This window comes from Dermacentor andersoni, chromosome 1 (genome assembly GCF_023375885.2).
Source record: "Dermacentor andersoni chromosome 1, qqDerAnde1_hic_scaffold, whole genome shotgun sequence".
NCBI lineage: Eukaryota > Metazoa > Arthropoda > Arachnida > Ixodida > Ixodidae > Dermacentor > Dermacentor andersoni.
The window spans coordinates 349,338,742-349,354,384 of record NC_092814.1 but is presented as its reverse complement, the minus strand read 5'-3'; the positions used below and the strand labels follow the sequence as shown (position 1 = coordinate 349,354,384).

Here is a 15,643-nt window from a genome sequence, read left to right as displayed (position 1 = left end):
GGCGATGTAAAGTGCACAATTGTATTGAAAACGCATGTTGCAGTTGCAAATATAGATGCCAGATCAGTGCTCAGGCTACTCGGCCATTTATGCGGTAAACATTAGAGACATCACACAGTTTTAGCTTAGCGTCCGCAGCTGCTGTGTACGTAGTATACGGCGACTGCCTATGTTTTGTAACCCGAGGTTAGTGTCTTGCCGTATACCGGGTATATTTTTTATAAGGTTCAAAATTTTTAAAAATTGCCTGTGGCAGATAGCACAATTCTAACCCGCGATCTAAATTACTGGATGGGGCGGCCATTAGTTCTGCGAGAGATCAAAATACTTCGTGAAATAATCAACATATTTACGCTAATAGACTTTCTTAATTTGTTGCATTACGACACATTTAAGTCTACGGTTTATAGCCGTTGAGTTCACTTGAAACGAATTCTCAGGACTGCACCAGTTTCGAGATAGTGATTTTCAAAGTGTCCGACGAAATGCATTGGCGTTCCAGTTAATTCTTTTATGAAAACGCTGTTTCATGCATTGAAGCAGGCAAGTAATTGGACCGCCTAAGCATTTCGCTGGACCACATCGAAAATTAATATCTCGAAACTGGTGCAGTACAGAGAAGTAATTCCAAATGGATACGCCTTGCGAATTTACCGACTATAATTCGTTGATTGAAATACGTGCCATAAAATCATTAAATAAGAAGTTAGTTACGGTAATTATGTTAATTAGTTAACTAGGCATTTTGATTTATCATAGAAGTAATGGCCACCTCATTGAGCAATTTAGGTAAAGGGTTAGAATTCTGCTATATTTAAAATTTCGGGCCTTCTAAAAACAAACCGCCCGCTATATACATACAGGGTGATCATTTAAAAGATTTACGGAATTAAAAAAAAATACCCTGTGTCAGATAGCGTAATTCTTGTCCTTGAGCGGTATTATTCGAAGCGGCGGACATTACTAGTGCAAAAAGTCTAAACACATATTGAACTAACTAAACAAAATTTTCACTAATCAACTTCCTAATTAATTACTTTATGGCACATATTGCAATTAACGAATTGTAGCCGGCGAGCTTCCAACACGTATCCCCTCGAAATTAATTTCCAGGATTACACTAGTTTCGCGATATTAATTCCCTAAGAGCGGGACGACATTCATGGGCGTTCGAGTTACTTTTTTGCTTCAATGCATAAAACAGCGTTTTCTTTAAAACAGCGCAGTTTTACGGCGAGTTTGAAGGCGCATATCTCCATGCTGGTGTGATTCTGGAAATTCATTCCAAGTGAATACGCCTTGCAAACTTACCGGCTACAATTCCTAAATTGCAATACGGGCGGTGAACTAGCTAATATTTAATTAGTTGAATATATGTCTTAATTTATCGTGAAAATAGTGTCCGCCTCTCCGAATACTGCAGCACAAGACTAGAATTATGTCATCTGAAGCAGGTGATTGTTAAAAATTTCGGGAAACATAAGAATGATCACCCCGTACGTCAGAGACGTAACAGCACTAAGCGAAGGATTGAGCAACAGCTCTTACCGCCTAAAAGCACTGCCTTACTGCCTAAAAGCACTTCCAGCAGATAGTGAAAAGAGATAGGGATATTTCTTGTGAGACAAAGGCTCAGAGGTTGGACTCCGAAGTGATATGTGTAAATCTTCATGCCTGCTAGGGTCAGTAGATTGAGGCATAGATGAAGGACCCTTACTGTAGGATGGAGGTAACCCATGTACCTGTGACGTGACGGAGACTGGTTGATGTGCTTGAGTATGATTTCGAGAAAGCGATAACCGGGTGAGCATTGTTGAAGTCTACAATAAAAGGCCCTAGTTCTGTACCTACATGGTGCCAGGTTGAAAATACGTCGTCAATGAAAGGCTGGCAGCAGCATGGTTTTCATAAACGTGTGCCAAAAAAAAAATCTGTTTAAATTGGTCCATAACTACATTAGCATAGTTAGGTCTTATTTTCGTTGCCATTGAGGTTACACTTCCTTACATAAAGCGTGTGTCATCAAAATCGTAGTTGCTTAGCGTCAGGATTGATTCTAGTAATATGGCTAGTGCAGTGCTGTTCATCGTTTTATCTGGAACCGTATGGTCACGAGCCTGCAATGCCACTTGGATGCCGTCATTATTATACCGTCAATTCTAGCATAAAGCGAGGTCACGTCTCGTGCTACAAGCAATGAACGAAGAGGCGCGTCTAAGTCAATGATGTCAGATCAGAAGTGGTTAGCGTCTATTACATTTATACAAAGAGTAGGTGCAGTTATCGTATTGGATGCTGGCAACGAAGCTGGAAAGTGATTCTGTGATACCAGACGCAACAGAGCGACATGGATTGTTTGGTTTGTGCATTTTCAGTAGGTTTGGAAATCGTCCCCGAACGGGGCTGAGAGGGACTAGGGAGCCTATCGCTTTTTCAATAATTTTGTTGTCTTTGACTAGTTCCCTGGTGCTGGCAGCAAGTATTTCCTCAAAATAATACGCGGGATCGTTGTCAAGGCGCTCATAAATAAATTTTGTCATGCAGTCGACTGTGGGCTTCAGCAACATAATCATCGATATTGTCACTGAAGCAGCACCTTTATCGGCTGACTGGATGATGTCTGTGCAAGCTTAATTGTACTGTTTATACGGCTTTATTTTCAAGAATTGAGAGGTTTTGGTTAAATAAGGTACGTTTTTTATTAAGCCTGCCAGGATATCCCGTTTTAGTACCAAAATGTGCAAATCAAGAAATTTGTTACGTTGTGCATGCGGAGTTCAGTGCCCATGGCATCGCATGTCACTGGACACTGGCCGTTCGCGACAAAAATTCTTGTAGCCTCAAGTTTCGCGAAGTTGTCTAAGTCCTTCCCTAGCTGCAACTGCCTATAGCTGCCAGTCACCGGGCAAAAATTTAAACCGCGAGTGAATACAGCAGTTACAGGTCAGATAAAGTCGCATTAGAAACATTGACTATGTTAGTGGGCTGAAATATTCCGATGTTGTTAGAAGGTGGTTTTGTGTGAACGAAAGCACGAATTTTACGTTGCGGAGGCGATGCAAGGACAACCTTGCCAAGGAGTAACTTTTCTACATTTTTTTAGAAATAAAAGGTCTCGCGTTTTACGTGACAAAACCACGATCTGATTACTAGGCACGCCACAGTGAATGACTCCGGATTAATTTCAACCACCTAGCTTTCTTTAACGGGCACCCAATGCATGGTACAAGGGCGCTTTTGCATTTAACCCCATCGAAATGCGGCCGCCGCGGCCGGTATTTGATCTCGCGATATTGTGCTTACCAGCGCAACGCCAAATCTGCTAAGCAACCACGGTGGGTTGGCCTTTTTTGAGTAAATTTCAGCTTTCTTTCTTACCTCATAGTTATTAGGTATTAGGTCATAGATATTAGGTAAAGCGATTTCTTAAAGACTCACGGAGTGCACGGCGCGCAGTTGTCGTTCTGTGTTAACTAGTGCTTTGCAAGGTGATTTGTAGGGATGGACAACGACGCGTGTTAGGTCTAATGAGGCATTTCTTAATATGATGTTCCATCTGTTAACGCTACGGCTAGACATTCGGAAAGTAGCTGGTTTCAACGAAAGCTGAAAACCCTTTGGTACTTTTAGAGCAGTTATTTGCGAACTCAGCGTAGTCGCGTGAAGTTCGCGTCGGACGCGGGTTTCGGTTACTTTTCTAATTTTGGGGTAACCGCACGAATACTTCGCTACTCCGCCAGACTCAGTAACTATGGTCATTCATTGGAATCCTTAGCGGGGCAGGCTTGGTCGCCACTTCTAAGGACATTGGAATTAGAATTGAATTCAAATTGCCACAGTGGGCATCCAGCTGAATTGCTCTTTGCATTTGGACATGGCGTGTGAGTGGTGTTTTGCTAAATATAATAGTTTCGCGAGATTTCACGATGCCTAAAATGACAATAAACAGACTCGTACGCGTGACATATGGTTTTACAGGGATTTAGTTCGCCGCTTCACAAAAGCCTCGCTTCGCGTAGGTTTGAGCATTTTGCAAACCGCATTAGGTTTGCGGACAAGCCCTATAACGTTTCGCGAACTCTAGTGACAAACATTCCACTCACCCGTTATTCGTGGGCTGACCAGGGACACCGGAATGGTGACCACTCCGATGACACCGCACGCGGCCGCCGTTCGCTCGACGCCCAGGAAGTCGGCCACGAGCACCAGCTTGATGAGAATGATGTAGCCCACCGCAATCCCCTCCACCACGGTCAGTGCGACCATGGCCGGAAAGCTGAACACGTGCGGCACCGCCGCCATGCAAGCGGCCGCCAGTACGAAGCTGAGCGCGTACAGCGGACGCCGGCCGATCGGAGTGACTTCGGCCAGCGCCGGCACCAGGAAGCGACCCAGAAGCTGTCCCACGGGTGAATAGGTGATCAGCTGCCTCGCCCTGGCGAGGTCGATGCCCTTGTCGATGCCGTAGTCCACGATAGTCTTGCTGAACTCGGAAATCGTGTAGTCTCCGGCGGCCACAGTTAGCGCGAGGACGTAGAAGCTGGGCTCGCGGAAGATTCCCAGGGCATGCCTCACGGTGCACGGCTCCTCCAAGGACGCTGGCACCTCTTCGGGTTGTGCACCTTGTTGTCGCTCCGACCTTTTGTGGAAGACACATCACACGTAGTAAAATATTTACATCAGAAGCACAATGCGCATCAGTTGGGATCAATATCTGCTACGTTAGCCGACATAGAAATAAGCGCCGAGTACCCGCTGTGGTGGACAAGTGGCTATGCCATTTTGATGCTGAGTACTAGGCCGCGGTTTCGATTCCCGACCACTGCGGCCGTATTCTGATGAGGAAGGAATGCAAAAACGCTTGTCTAATGTACTTTGTATGTATACGTTAAAAACCACAGGTAGCCAAACTTATCCGGATCCCTTCACTACGGCTTCGCTCCTGTGCATTTTTCATGTGTTACCTATCTTAAGCTATTTTTGATTAGCGCTGATTAATGCTCTATTCATAAGGCTCAAAGCATAAGATGAAGCGAGTGGTCCCAAGACTGGGGTAATTTGAGATCTGCGGGAGAGGCCTTCCTCCTGCATTGGACATTGGATGAAAGCTCAGTTTGACTCGTGGAGCTGTCAGGCGGAAAAAAAAAAAAACGTTTAGATATACGAGCGCGTATTTTTTTGTTGTATATATTGAGTCCTCCTAAGCGGTAAAGACTTCCTCAAGGTTTTCAGCGTACCGCCTTTCGCAGACAAAGTGTATGCAGCAGGGTCGACATGTTCGCGTGCTCTGTGCGCATTGTCTGGACGTCTTTCCCAGGACACGTTCAGGCAGACGCTGCCAGTCAGAAAGCTCGGGTCACATATATCCACAGCGGCTTTCCGCAATCCCCAGTGCTTGATGAGGTGACGACGTGTCTATTGCTTGCATTAGCTGGCCTCCGCTGCCTCTGCTTACAATAGCAGCGTACGAAGCCGGTGGCAATGCTTCGGAAGACGTGTAGATGTCACCATATCCATCCTTACCATAGCTTCTTAAGGCCAAACTATACGTAAGTAAACTAGTCTCAGCCGATGTATTAAATCACGATTACTGCCATTCGCTCATCCTTTCTCTTTGTAAATTTATAGCCAATGACTTCGAATGCAAAGCTTGTCATGCTTTTGGCTCATTCTCGTTTTCTTTTGTGCGATGTCTTTACATTTTTTTATTTTCTACGTCATCACACGTGAATGTGTCGTTTGCGCTAGATTTCTTTGTGCCACATTCCGAGCTTAACACATCCGTGTTCTAAAGTTGCTGGTAGCTTACAGAAAATATGTAATATCGCTCGTCACTCGTTTACATTGTGGCTCGTGAGGAAACGTTCAGCTTCGAACATTCTTACGTAACATATGTAAACCACTCATTGGTCGGCATGATCTCTAACGGATGCTCTTATATATAATACGTGGCTCTGAGTCTCAGTTAATGGGGTAGGATGTTAGCGGAAACGAGAAAAATAGATATTTACAAGCCTGAACAATGTCTACTAAGTTTGTGGACTTATCTGACATCATATTTTTCCGAGAAATTTGCCTCTGAACAAAAACAATCGGAAAATTGTTCTTCTGCAGCAGAACCTTGGTTTGAGTCAAATGACTATTTTTTATTTTATTCCAGGGTCGTGGCGCAACCAAACAAGGGCGACGAAAACCTGGGAGCACAGTATGCTAACATCGTAAAGCAGAATTAACAGAAGTCCACCATCGAATTAAAAAAAAAAACACTTAAGAAAGAGCGCTCGAGCAAACGTAAAATATAGGCACCTGCACTATTACCTTTCTTTCTGAATTGTGCAGCAAATACGAAAATGTTGACATAGCTCGGTGATGGCTCATTTTATTCTCATCAGACAGCTCAAGGCCCCAAAATAAGTATTTCTTCGTCCGTGACACTTGAACTGTTCAGGAGTGTTTGGAAAGACACATTTGTAATTCACTCTTACAATTGCTCTGCAAAGTCATGTCTCTGAGCTACGAGGAGGGGAGTGTTGGCATGGGAAGAGTTGCATCAGAGTTGCGCATAATTCAGGGCCCGCATTCGCAAAAATCTCTTACGCTTGAAGTTTCCACAAGAAAAAAATTCATGCCAGTACTGATGCTGGACATATCATTAACGAAGGGTGACGACCAATGGCAAATGGCACTCACGAACCGAAACTTTTGTGAATCTTGGCTCAGGGTTTGTTATACCCACACGACACACACTGATTTAGAATGCGACTGTCGAAGTCATGCAATTGCTTCACTACGTCAGATAAAGGCTCCATTTCTAGCCTACTTAGTTCCAGGCTTCACACTGGCTAGAAAGCTACGCACTAGAAGTAACACAGAGTAGGGTGCCATAGTGAGTAATTATTATTATGATGATTAAAATTTATTGGCATTCTTTTGAAACGGTTCGGTGACAAATAGTCACCTAGCCTCCTCGTGTTAATTAGGCATGCTATACATGCTTTGGTTCTAGCAATTTGTACACATCTCCTTGATATTCTTCTTTATCCTGCTCAAAACGTGTATATTAACCTTGTAAAAATACGTATTCCTGTAACGGATTATGGACGTCCTTGCACGACGTCGATAATCAGCGCCACTGACGGCTGCGAGCTGAAAACAGGCGCAGTTCATACGGGAAAGTGCTTTATACTCCCAAACAACTTATCGCACAGGATATTGTTCTAAAATGCCTGGTAGAAATAGTCTGTACACGCCTATACCTCGTGCGGCGCTCTTTGTCACGGCCGAAAACTCTCTCGAAACTGCGTGCGACGAATGGAAGCGTGTGGAAACCGCCGACATTTTGAAGCGTTCCTGTGGAGGGGAAAACGTTTTGCGAATGAACTGCGTTGCCCACTGGAATAGTCTAATTGTTGTGCAAACGCCGACTCCGCTTTCAGCTTGTTATATCAGCGCGTCTTGAAATGATCAGTGATCGGAAAGTCGTTCCTTAATTGCTATTTTCAGAACGGGGTGGCACAAAGGAACCGCAGAATGTGGTTAGAAACTTGCTATAGTGAGAAAAGTGTTCGGTCTTGCCCGATCCTGTTCGGTTAGATCCTGCAGGACGCGTTTTATGATTTTCTCGCTTTACTCGGCTCATATTAGTTATTAGTTGCATCTGGCGAACTATGTCACTGCTTGCGTCTTTGCAATACTAAAGCTCACGGGGCGCCGCGTCGATGTGAGGTGCGGCACTCACGAAGCCCCACTTTAAGTTCCTAATTCCAGGTTATGCGGTTTGCTAGTCGACACAGGGGAAACGGAAAACGGCTCATCAGAGAGAGAGCTAACTTACTGAGGTCGCTTCTGTGCAATTGCGGACAGTGGCTTACATGCTCCTTACTTTTTTTCCTTACTCAAGAAGTGAAAACAACAACAACAACAACAAAAACGAAGAAAATATCCTGTCCGACAGGAACCTGTGCTGGTCGTTTAAACGTTGCATCACGGCGAGCGCACTTAATCCTTCAATATTGACTCCGTCATCTAGTTGGGCCACGCTGCCGACAGACGGCAGCAGTTTTGAATAAGGTAACTGGAAACATATATAGAGATAGACGTTTCAGTGAAGACAATGAACATAAAGTAGAGATAGCAAAGCCGCTAGACTGCAGGAGATGCAGTAAAACCTGAATACCTCAAGCTCGGTGACCATTGTCACCGCCCGTTTCAAACAGCACGCCCTTAAAATCATCATCATCACTATCATCACCATCATCGTCGTCGTCGTGTTCGTTGTTGTGGTAGTCCTCGTCTATTTACCAAAAGCAGTTCGTAGAATGGAGTGGTTTATAATAAACGCGCAGACAAATCAAAATACCAAATATATTACGTAAGGCGGCGGTCAATCCGGATACCGAACGTAACAATCGTGAAGCGGGCCGATCAAAGACAAATTAAATTTTACGACAGGGAAGGTTGTGCATTCGGTGCATGGTTCAGGATGTTAGAACACGACAGACATTAAGGCTCCACGGATTCGACGAGCGCTTACGGCTCCTAGAGCCCGTTTGCTCATACAATAGGTTTCGAAATAAGCCCTGGGCTAAATTCGCATTGCGTCACGCTTGGGACTGATGCGGCATGATCTGCCTGCCTGAAAAACGCCTTGTACCGAACTGTTCTAGTACTCCCCAAAACGTTCTTACGATACATTTCACTTTTCGTAAGACCGGATGCCAGTCACTCGTTGCGGCAAAACATATTACGCGAACGTGGCCGGGCAATCGCAAACAGCCCTTACGAACGGAAAGCTTTTTTTTAAATTTAGGCCCGGAAAATTTTAACGGGGCTTCTTACTTCAGCATTGAAACTGGCGGACATTAGCTTGCCGCTGTGGGCGCAGTTGATCCGTGTTTTAGAGCAAACTTTTCAATGCTCACAGATATTGAGTGGTCAACGGGTCCTGATATTTTCTCATTTTCTGCTCCATATTTGAACTGCGGTCGCTATACTTGTCACTGCAGTGGTACACTTTCTCTCCGACTTCATCACACACAACTCCGTTACGCAGGCGCCAGTTAGGTGCGCCGTCAGCCTCTTTCTTTTTCTTTCTTTTTTTCAGGAACTTGCGAATACATTTCTCTATGGCTCATAACAAATGCAAATAATGCTCCTGTACATTCCCAGCCCAAACAACCATGCACATGTAAAAAGTAGTAGGAAAGACTGGCTCCAGTGCACGCTTGACCTTGCGTGCGCTTGGAGGGATCGCACAGCAAACTAACCTAACGCCGAGTGGCGCTGCTAAGTAATGCTACTCGGTAATGCCAAGTAATTTATGATAACTCAATAGGAAACTCATTACTTTTCGAAGCGAGATCAGGATGCCTTAGAACGCGCACCTATGAAGCGAGATATAAGAAGGAAGAAAAAGCATGTGCTTGCTGCGCTAAAGCTAGGGAAACGATGGAGCATGTTTTATTAGAATGTGAAGACGTCTGCCCGGCGGTTGATTTAGGCACGACTGGACTCTTTGAAGCCCTTGGGTTCAGCGAGAGCAGGGGGAAAGTAAACATGTCCACAGTAGGCGAGATTAGTAAGCGGCGATTCGAAGATTGCCGAAAGAAAAGTAGGGAAACGGCAAACAAAGGAGGCGTGCAAATACAAAGTTCACAATAGGGATTCAGAAAGTTTGGTGATGGGAATTCATCGTAGGGTTTTTTTCCTTTCCTTTTTTATTTTTTAACGTAGGTCGAACATTAGGCAATATAATAACAAGAGCTTGGTGGCGCAACCCACCATCTCGTCCCAAAGGGGACGCTCATAGCATGCATGCATGCATCCATCCATCCATCCATCCATCCATCCATCCATCCATCCATCCATCCATCCATCCATCCATCCATCCATCCATCCACCCACCCACCCATCCACCCACCCACCCACCCACCCACCTTTGTTCAGTCGAAACCGTGTCGCTTTTGTTAGACACACAGCCAGGCTTGGTGTCGCCGTTTTCGAAAGAGTAAGACTTTCCTCGCAACGGCGGCAGCGTGATCGCCCCCGGATTTCTCGCCAACAGGACGATGGGCGTCGCCTGCATCACGAGTCCTCCGATGAGGAGCAGCGCCCCCTCGAGGCCGTACACATCGGTCAGGTGAGCGAGCACGAACTGGCCGGTGAGTTCAGCCAATGCCCACGCTATGTACACGATGGATGTTGCCATGGCTTGGTATTTTTGGAAATAATATAGGACATATACGCCGGCTGATATTATGAATGTCCCCATTCCTAATCCTGCAAAAAAGAAAAGAAAAAGAAAGCCAAATTATGACCGAGATATGTATGGTGGTATCAACCACCCGATCGATAAAGTGACCGATTATCAATCAGTGAAATAATCAATCAATCAATAAAGTTAGCGACCAGGGAATTAAGCTTCCATTGTCTCTGTTTTTCACGTCAGTACTTACGTGACAGCAGAAACTAATAGAAAACAAGGACCCCACCAGGCAGAGCTCCAGCGTGTTAACAAGCAAAAACAGAAATCATCATCATCATCATCATCATCATCATCAGCAGCAGCAGCAGCAGCAGCAGCAGCAGCCTGGTTATGCCCACTGCAGGACAAAGGCCTCTCCCATACTTCTCCAACTACCTCGGTCAAGAAATGAACAACAGAAGGCGAAAGCTCGCGGCTACGCGCCGCGTCAGACTCGTGACCTCTGCCCTGTAATGCGCCGTTAAAAGCAGTTAGCGCACAGCCTGATCATATTGTAGAAGCCCTAAGCGAACAGTTCTTTCGAAAAGGTAATGGATCTCAAGAAAGACAAGCATATACAAGGCTGCCAAAAGAAACGCTCGCATTGTATGTGTTTTTTAATAATTTCTGCTCGTATTTGAAAAGTCATACCTCCTGCGAAGAACAAATTATCGGGTAGAGCTCATGCGAAACAAAATAACATACGTCGATTAAGTTAAACTGTGATGTAGATGACAAAGAACGAGGATAGTGCTACAAATTTTTAAAATGTTTATTGGAATCGCCAAATTACTGTTGAACGTCCATTTAGCTCGCACTACCACTGAAACACATTTGTTCCTTAAGGTCATTCACTTATGCTGAGGAGATCCCGAACTCAAGGAAATAACGATGCGACATGATCCACTAGTAAATGAGAAAAATGCTGAGCTGTAAATATTTTAAAGCAGCAGCAAACAGAACGGAAGTAGCAATAGCATGCATGACGGGACAATGAGCAGCCGTATACGGCGAAATTAATCAAAACAAGAACATGGATAAAGCAACTAATACGGCGTTCACTCTGGGAGAACTTCTCTGGAATGCGTTAAAATTATATTTGCAACAACTAAGTATTATTCAGATGTTTAATTTATTTGAAAAGTACAACTAAAATAATAATTAGTGAATAAATTTTGGTTCTAAACGAACAGGCATTGGCGTCATTTATATAAACACTATTGCAGAAGCCGTATCCGAGCATTGAGAGGAGAAGGGATGGCACTGATAATGAAACTGTTCATTACTAATTTCCTTATTAGGTCGTACCAGCAGCAACCTATCTCATGTCCGCTGCAGGTCAAAGGCCTTTCCCATCGGTCTCCAGTTACCCGTCTTGCGCCAGCTTGTTCCATTTCATGCCTAAAAAAATTCTAATTTCATCACACCACCTTGTTCTCTGCCCTCCACGACTGCGCTTCCTTTACCTAGACACCCATTCTGTGATTCCAACTGACCAACGGTTTTCTGCTCTACGCATTACATGACCTTGCACAACTACATTCATTGCACTTAACTTCAGCTAGAAGATATAGGCTACCCCGGTTAGCTCTCCAATCCTGACCGCTATCTTCCTGTCTTTTAATGTTACGCCTGTCATTTTTTCCCTTCCATTGGTCGCTGCGCCATTGTTAGCCTTCTCTCAGGCTTCTCTTTTATCTTCCAAGTATCAGCCTCATGGACTTGTACTGGCAACATTAGTACTATTGGTAGTATTATGTCGGCTGAAGGGCCAGAGAATTTTCCTGAGGTATCCAATTACCACTGCCCTGCATGAGCCCAACTCCCTTTGTGCACTTTCCTAATCCCATTTGAATCTGCTTAGCTGGCCTCTGTTTCACGTCCCTTGTCCCACTTTCTGTTGTTCCAATGGGCTAGAGCTTCTCTCGTCCATGCAGTACGTGGTCCACGCAATTCCACGCGCTACCTGCTTACCTTTATAATATACTCACGTTTGATTTCTAAGCTACACTGCGATCTTCAAAGTCTGTAGCTTGCGCCTATCTCGTTTCTGCCTTCGTTCGTTGCACGGCACTCTTAAACAAATTTACACCCTTTGGGTCGTATCTTGCCACACAACAATAATCGTCATGTCTTGCTTGAGTTTCCTTTCTTGAAAACGCGGCGCTCGCTACTTTCCTATCGAGAATGCTCTGTCATGCTGATAGCGCGCATGCCGTTCGTGAGTTGGAAGTACCGGGCTCGCAGCGTTAAAGGAAGGAACTGCGGACAACACAGATGACGATTATTGTTGCGGGGCAAGATACGACCCAAAGGGTGTAATTTTGCTTAAAAGTGCACTATTAAGCAAAATTACACTCTTTTGCCACATAAAGATTATCGTCATTTGTCTTGTCCACATTTCCTTTCGTTAACGCGGTGAGCCCGGTACTTCCCAGTAAATAGCGGCATGCGCGTTATCAGCATGGCATACATTCCTGACAGGAAAGTAGCGGGCGCGGCGTTTTCAAGAAAGGAAGCGCAAGCAAGGCAGATCCCGATTATTGTTGTGTGAAAGAGATACACCCCAAAGGGTGTAACTTTGCCTAGAAGTGTGTTGCTCGGTCCTTTCATTATTAACCTCTTAGTTTACACTGTTCAAAAACTTTGCACCCTTTGAGGCTTATCTTGTCCCACAACGATAATCATCATCTGTCTTGCGCACCTTTTCTTTTTTTAACGCTGCGAGCTCGGTACTTCCAAGCCATGAACGACATGCGCGTTATCAATGGGACATAACATTCTCTACAGGAAAGCAGCGAGCGCCGAGTTTTCAAGAAACGAAACGCAAGCAAGGCAGATGACGATTATCGTTGCGGGACGGGATAAACTCCAAAGGGTGCAAACATTTTGAAGAGTGTAGCTCGCCATACACTCTTAGGCAAAGTTACACCCTTTGGCTTGCCCCTTCTGCCACACAACAATAATCGTTATCTGCCTTGATGCGTTTCCTTTCTTTAACGCTGCGAGCCCGGAACTTTCCAGTAACGAACGGCACGCGCGTTATCAGAAGGGGCACTCCAAAGGGTGTAAACTGTTCTATGCTGATAACGCGCGTGCCGTTCGTTACTGGAAAGTACCGGGCTCGCAGCATTAAAGAAAGGAAACGCATCAAGGCAGATAACGATTATTGTTGTGTGGCAGAAGGGGCAAGCCAAAGGGTGTAACTTTGCCTAAGAGTGTACAATCTGTAACTAGCTTACACCCTTTGGAGTGTATCTTGTACGTACCTGAGCAATAATAATCGTAATCTGTCTTTCATGCGTTTCCCGCTTGAGAACTCTGCTCTCGCTACTTTCCTGTCCAGAATGCTATGTCACGCTGATAACTCCCATGCCATTGGTGAACTGAAAGTACTGCATGGGCGCGCAGGGCGTTAAAGAAATGAAGGGCAGTCAATGTAGGTGACGATTATGGTTTCACGACAAGATAAGCTTCAAAACGTGGAAGCTTTTTTTTGGATTATATAGTTTAGGGACCCGGAGCAGGATGTGGATAACATTCATAAGTCCTAATTGAACTAAGGTGCCACTCACAACAGTACTATAATAGATTTGTTATATTTGATAAAATAGAAGTTGTGATCACCGCCGTACATTGGCATAATGCTTACTGAAGCCAAGCGGTACCTATATTACAGTGCACTCGAAGGGTGTTCAGGGACGGCACGCGCCATACATTGCCGTCAGGCGGAAAGTGTGGAAAGGTCCGGCGCTTGGATGCCAGCCCACGCGACAGCAGCGCCGCCGCCAACATCCGTCGCATAAGGTTGGACCGCCGCTCATTCTCGCCGTTGTCAGTTGTGCTGGTAGTGCGCCGCTGGCGTGCGTGTCCAACTTTGTGTGGTTAGTGATTCTTTGTGTGTAGGTTATGTAGTTCAAACGACGCATTCGTTTAAAGACTTGGACTTGGTTTTCCCTGAGGTGTTCCAGTTTGAATTATACACAGGGGTTGTTGCCGCTATATAAAGATATGAATGCAATATAAAGCACAGAAATACTCTTAACCATACAACTTTGAAAAAACTCATGTAAGTGCAAAGTGTAATAAAAATTCATTGACTCATTCATTATATTACTGAAATAATTTCAAATGAATTAGTGAATTGAGTAATATAACAATTAACTAAGTAAAACTAAGTGTGATGTTGGTTTGCATTACTCGTATTACCTAAATACTTGAGTAATTAGGCAAACAAACATTTCATTATTGATTACATTTGCTATCTCCAATAGAGTGTTGACCCTGAGACTTATAGAAATCAAGTAGCCAGTCTCTTTACAGAATCTCCATGTATTATTGTCTGAGCGAAATCTGCATACGAAGGAATAGGCTTTCATTTATAATTTTCTTTTTATGTGTGACACGCAATTGGAAGAATTGTATGTGCATTTCCACAGTTGTTGATTTTCTGCAGCCTAACAATGTGTAAGCAGCAAATGCGACTTACACGGCTGACTATTGTATAACACTTTATCTCATACTGCTCAATTTTATGTAACGAGTTGGCTCGCTCTCCATTTCCATACGTTTAGCCTTTCTTAGACCGCCTCACGCAATACTCCACCTCGGAGCATGCCAGGGCCTTGAATAAATATAAAGCTGCAAACATTCGCAAGCCCGACCGGCGTAACGCAGAGCATGTCGGGAGAAACACGGCAGCTTCCGCACAGCCCCTGCTGAAGTGGGGCCACCTAGTGACGTCTATAAAAAGGAGCCTCAGCCATGGGCCCTCCCTGAATACAGTAACCCTTTCCAGTGCACTATACCTCTATACCGACACGCTCACCCGAGCGAAAACAGGTAGGGTCAACTCTCACCGTACGCCGCGCCGAAGGTGACCGTCATCCACGCGATGTCGGGGGAGTATGCGGAAGCCACGATGCCCACAAAGGAGACGAGGGTGCTCAGCAAGACGATGGTGTGCATCTTGATGCGGCGTTGCAGCGCATACACGAAGAGCGCTGCAAGTGGTTGCACACGGGTTGAGCATCATCATCGCACAGGCAATTACTTGATGTACAGGAATGCCCCAAGTGTGTGTGTGTGTGTGTGTGTGTGTGTGTGTGTGCGTGTGTGTGTGTGAGAGAGAGAGAGAGAGAGAGAGAGAGAGAGAGAGAGAGAGAGAGGGATGCCGCATTCTCAGGAGCATTTCTAAAGAACAGAACAACTACACAATAGTTTTCTAAAGCCCAATAAAGGCTGTCCTAAGAGAGCCCGATGATACTAGATGATGCCTATTATTGATAATAAGTAAATTTAAACGCCCTACACTAACGTGATATATTTTATGCAATGCAAAATTTAGACTTTGTGAAGTAGCGGAGTGGATTTTACGCACTGCGATATGCATGCAATGTC

At 44.8% G+C, this 15,643-nt stretch overlaps 1 protein-coding gene across 2 annotated transcripts in view; it reads right to left on the bottom strand.

The window, feature by feature from the left end:
• Positions 1–15,244, bottom strand: part of LOC126516480 (monocarboxylate transporter 12-like) — a 39,035-nt gene extending 23,791 nt beyond the window's left edge. For both annotated transcript variants that reach the window (XM_055064035.2, XM_050166608.3), the window contains exons 1-3: positions 15,103–15,244; positions 9,936–10,278; positions 4,104–4,639 (exon numbers count right to left, since the gene is read on the bottom strand). In XM_055064035.2, coding sequence (XP_054920010.1) covers positions 4,104–4,639; positions 9,936–10,278; positions 15,103–15,211 — 988 coding nt within the window. In that variant the 5' untranslated portion in view covers positions 15,212–15,244. The remainder of the gene's footprint in view (positions 1–4,103; positions 4,640–9,935; positions 10,279–15,102) is intronic.
• Between the last annotated feature and the right edge of the window lie 399 nt (positions 15,245–15,643).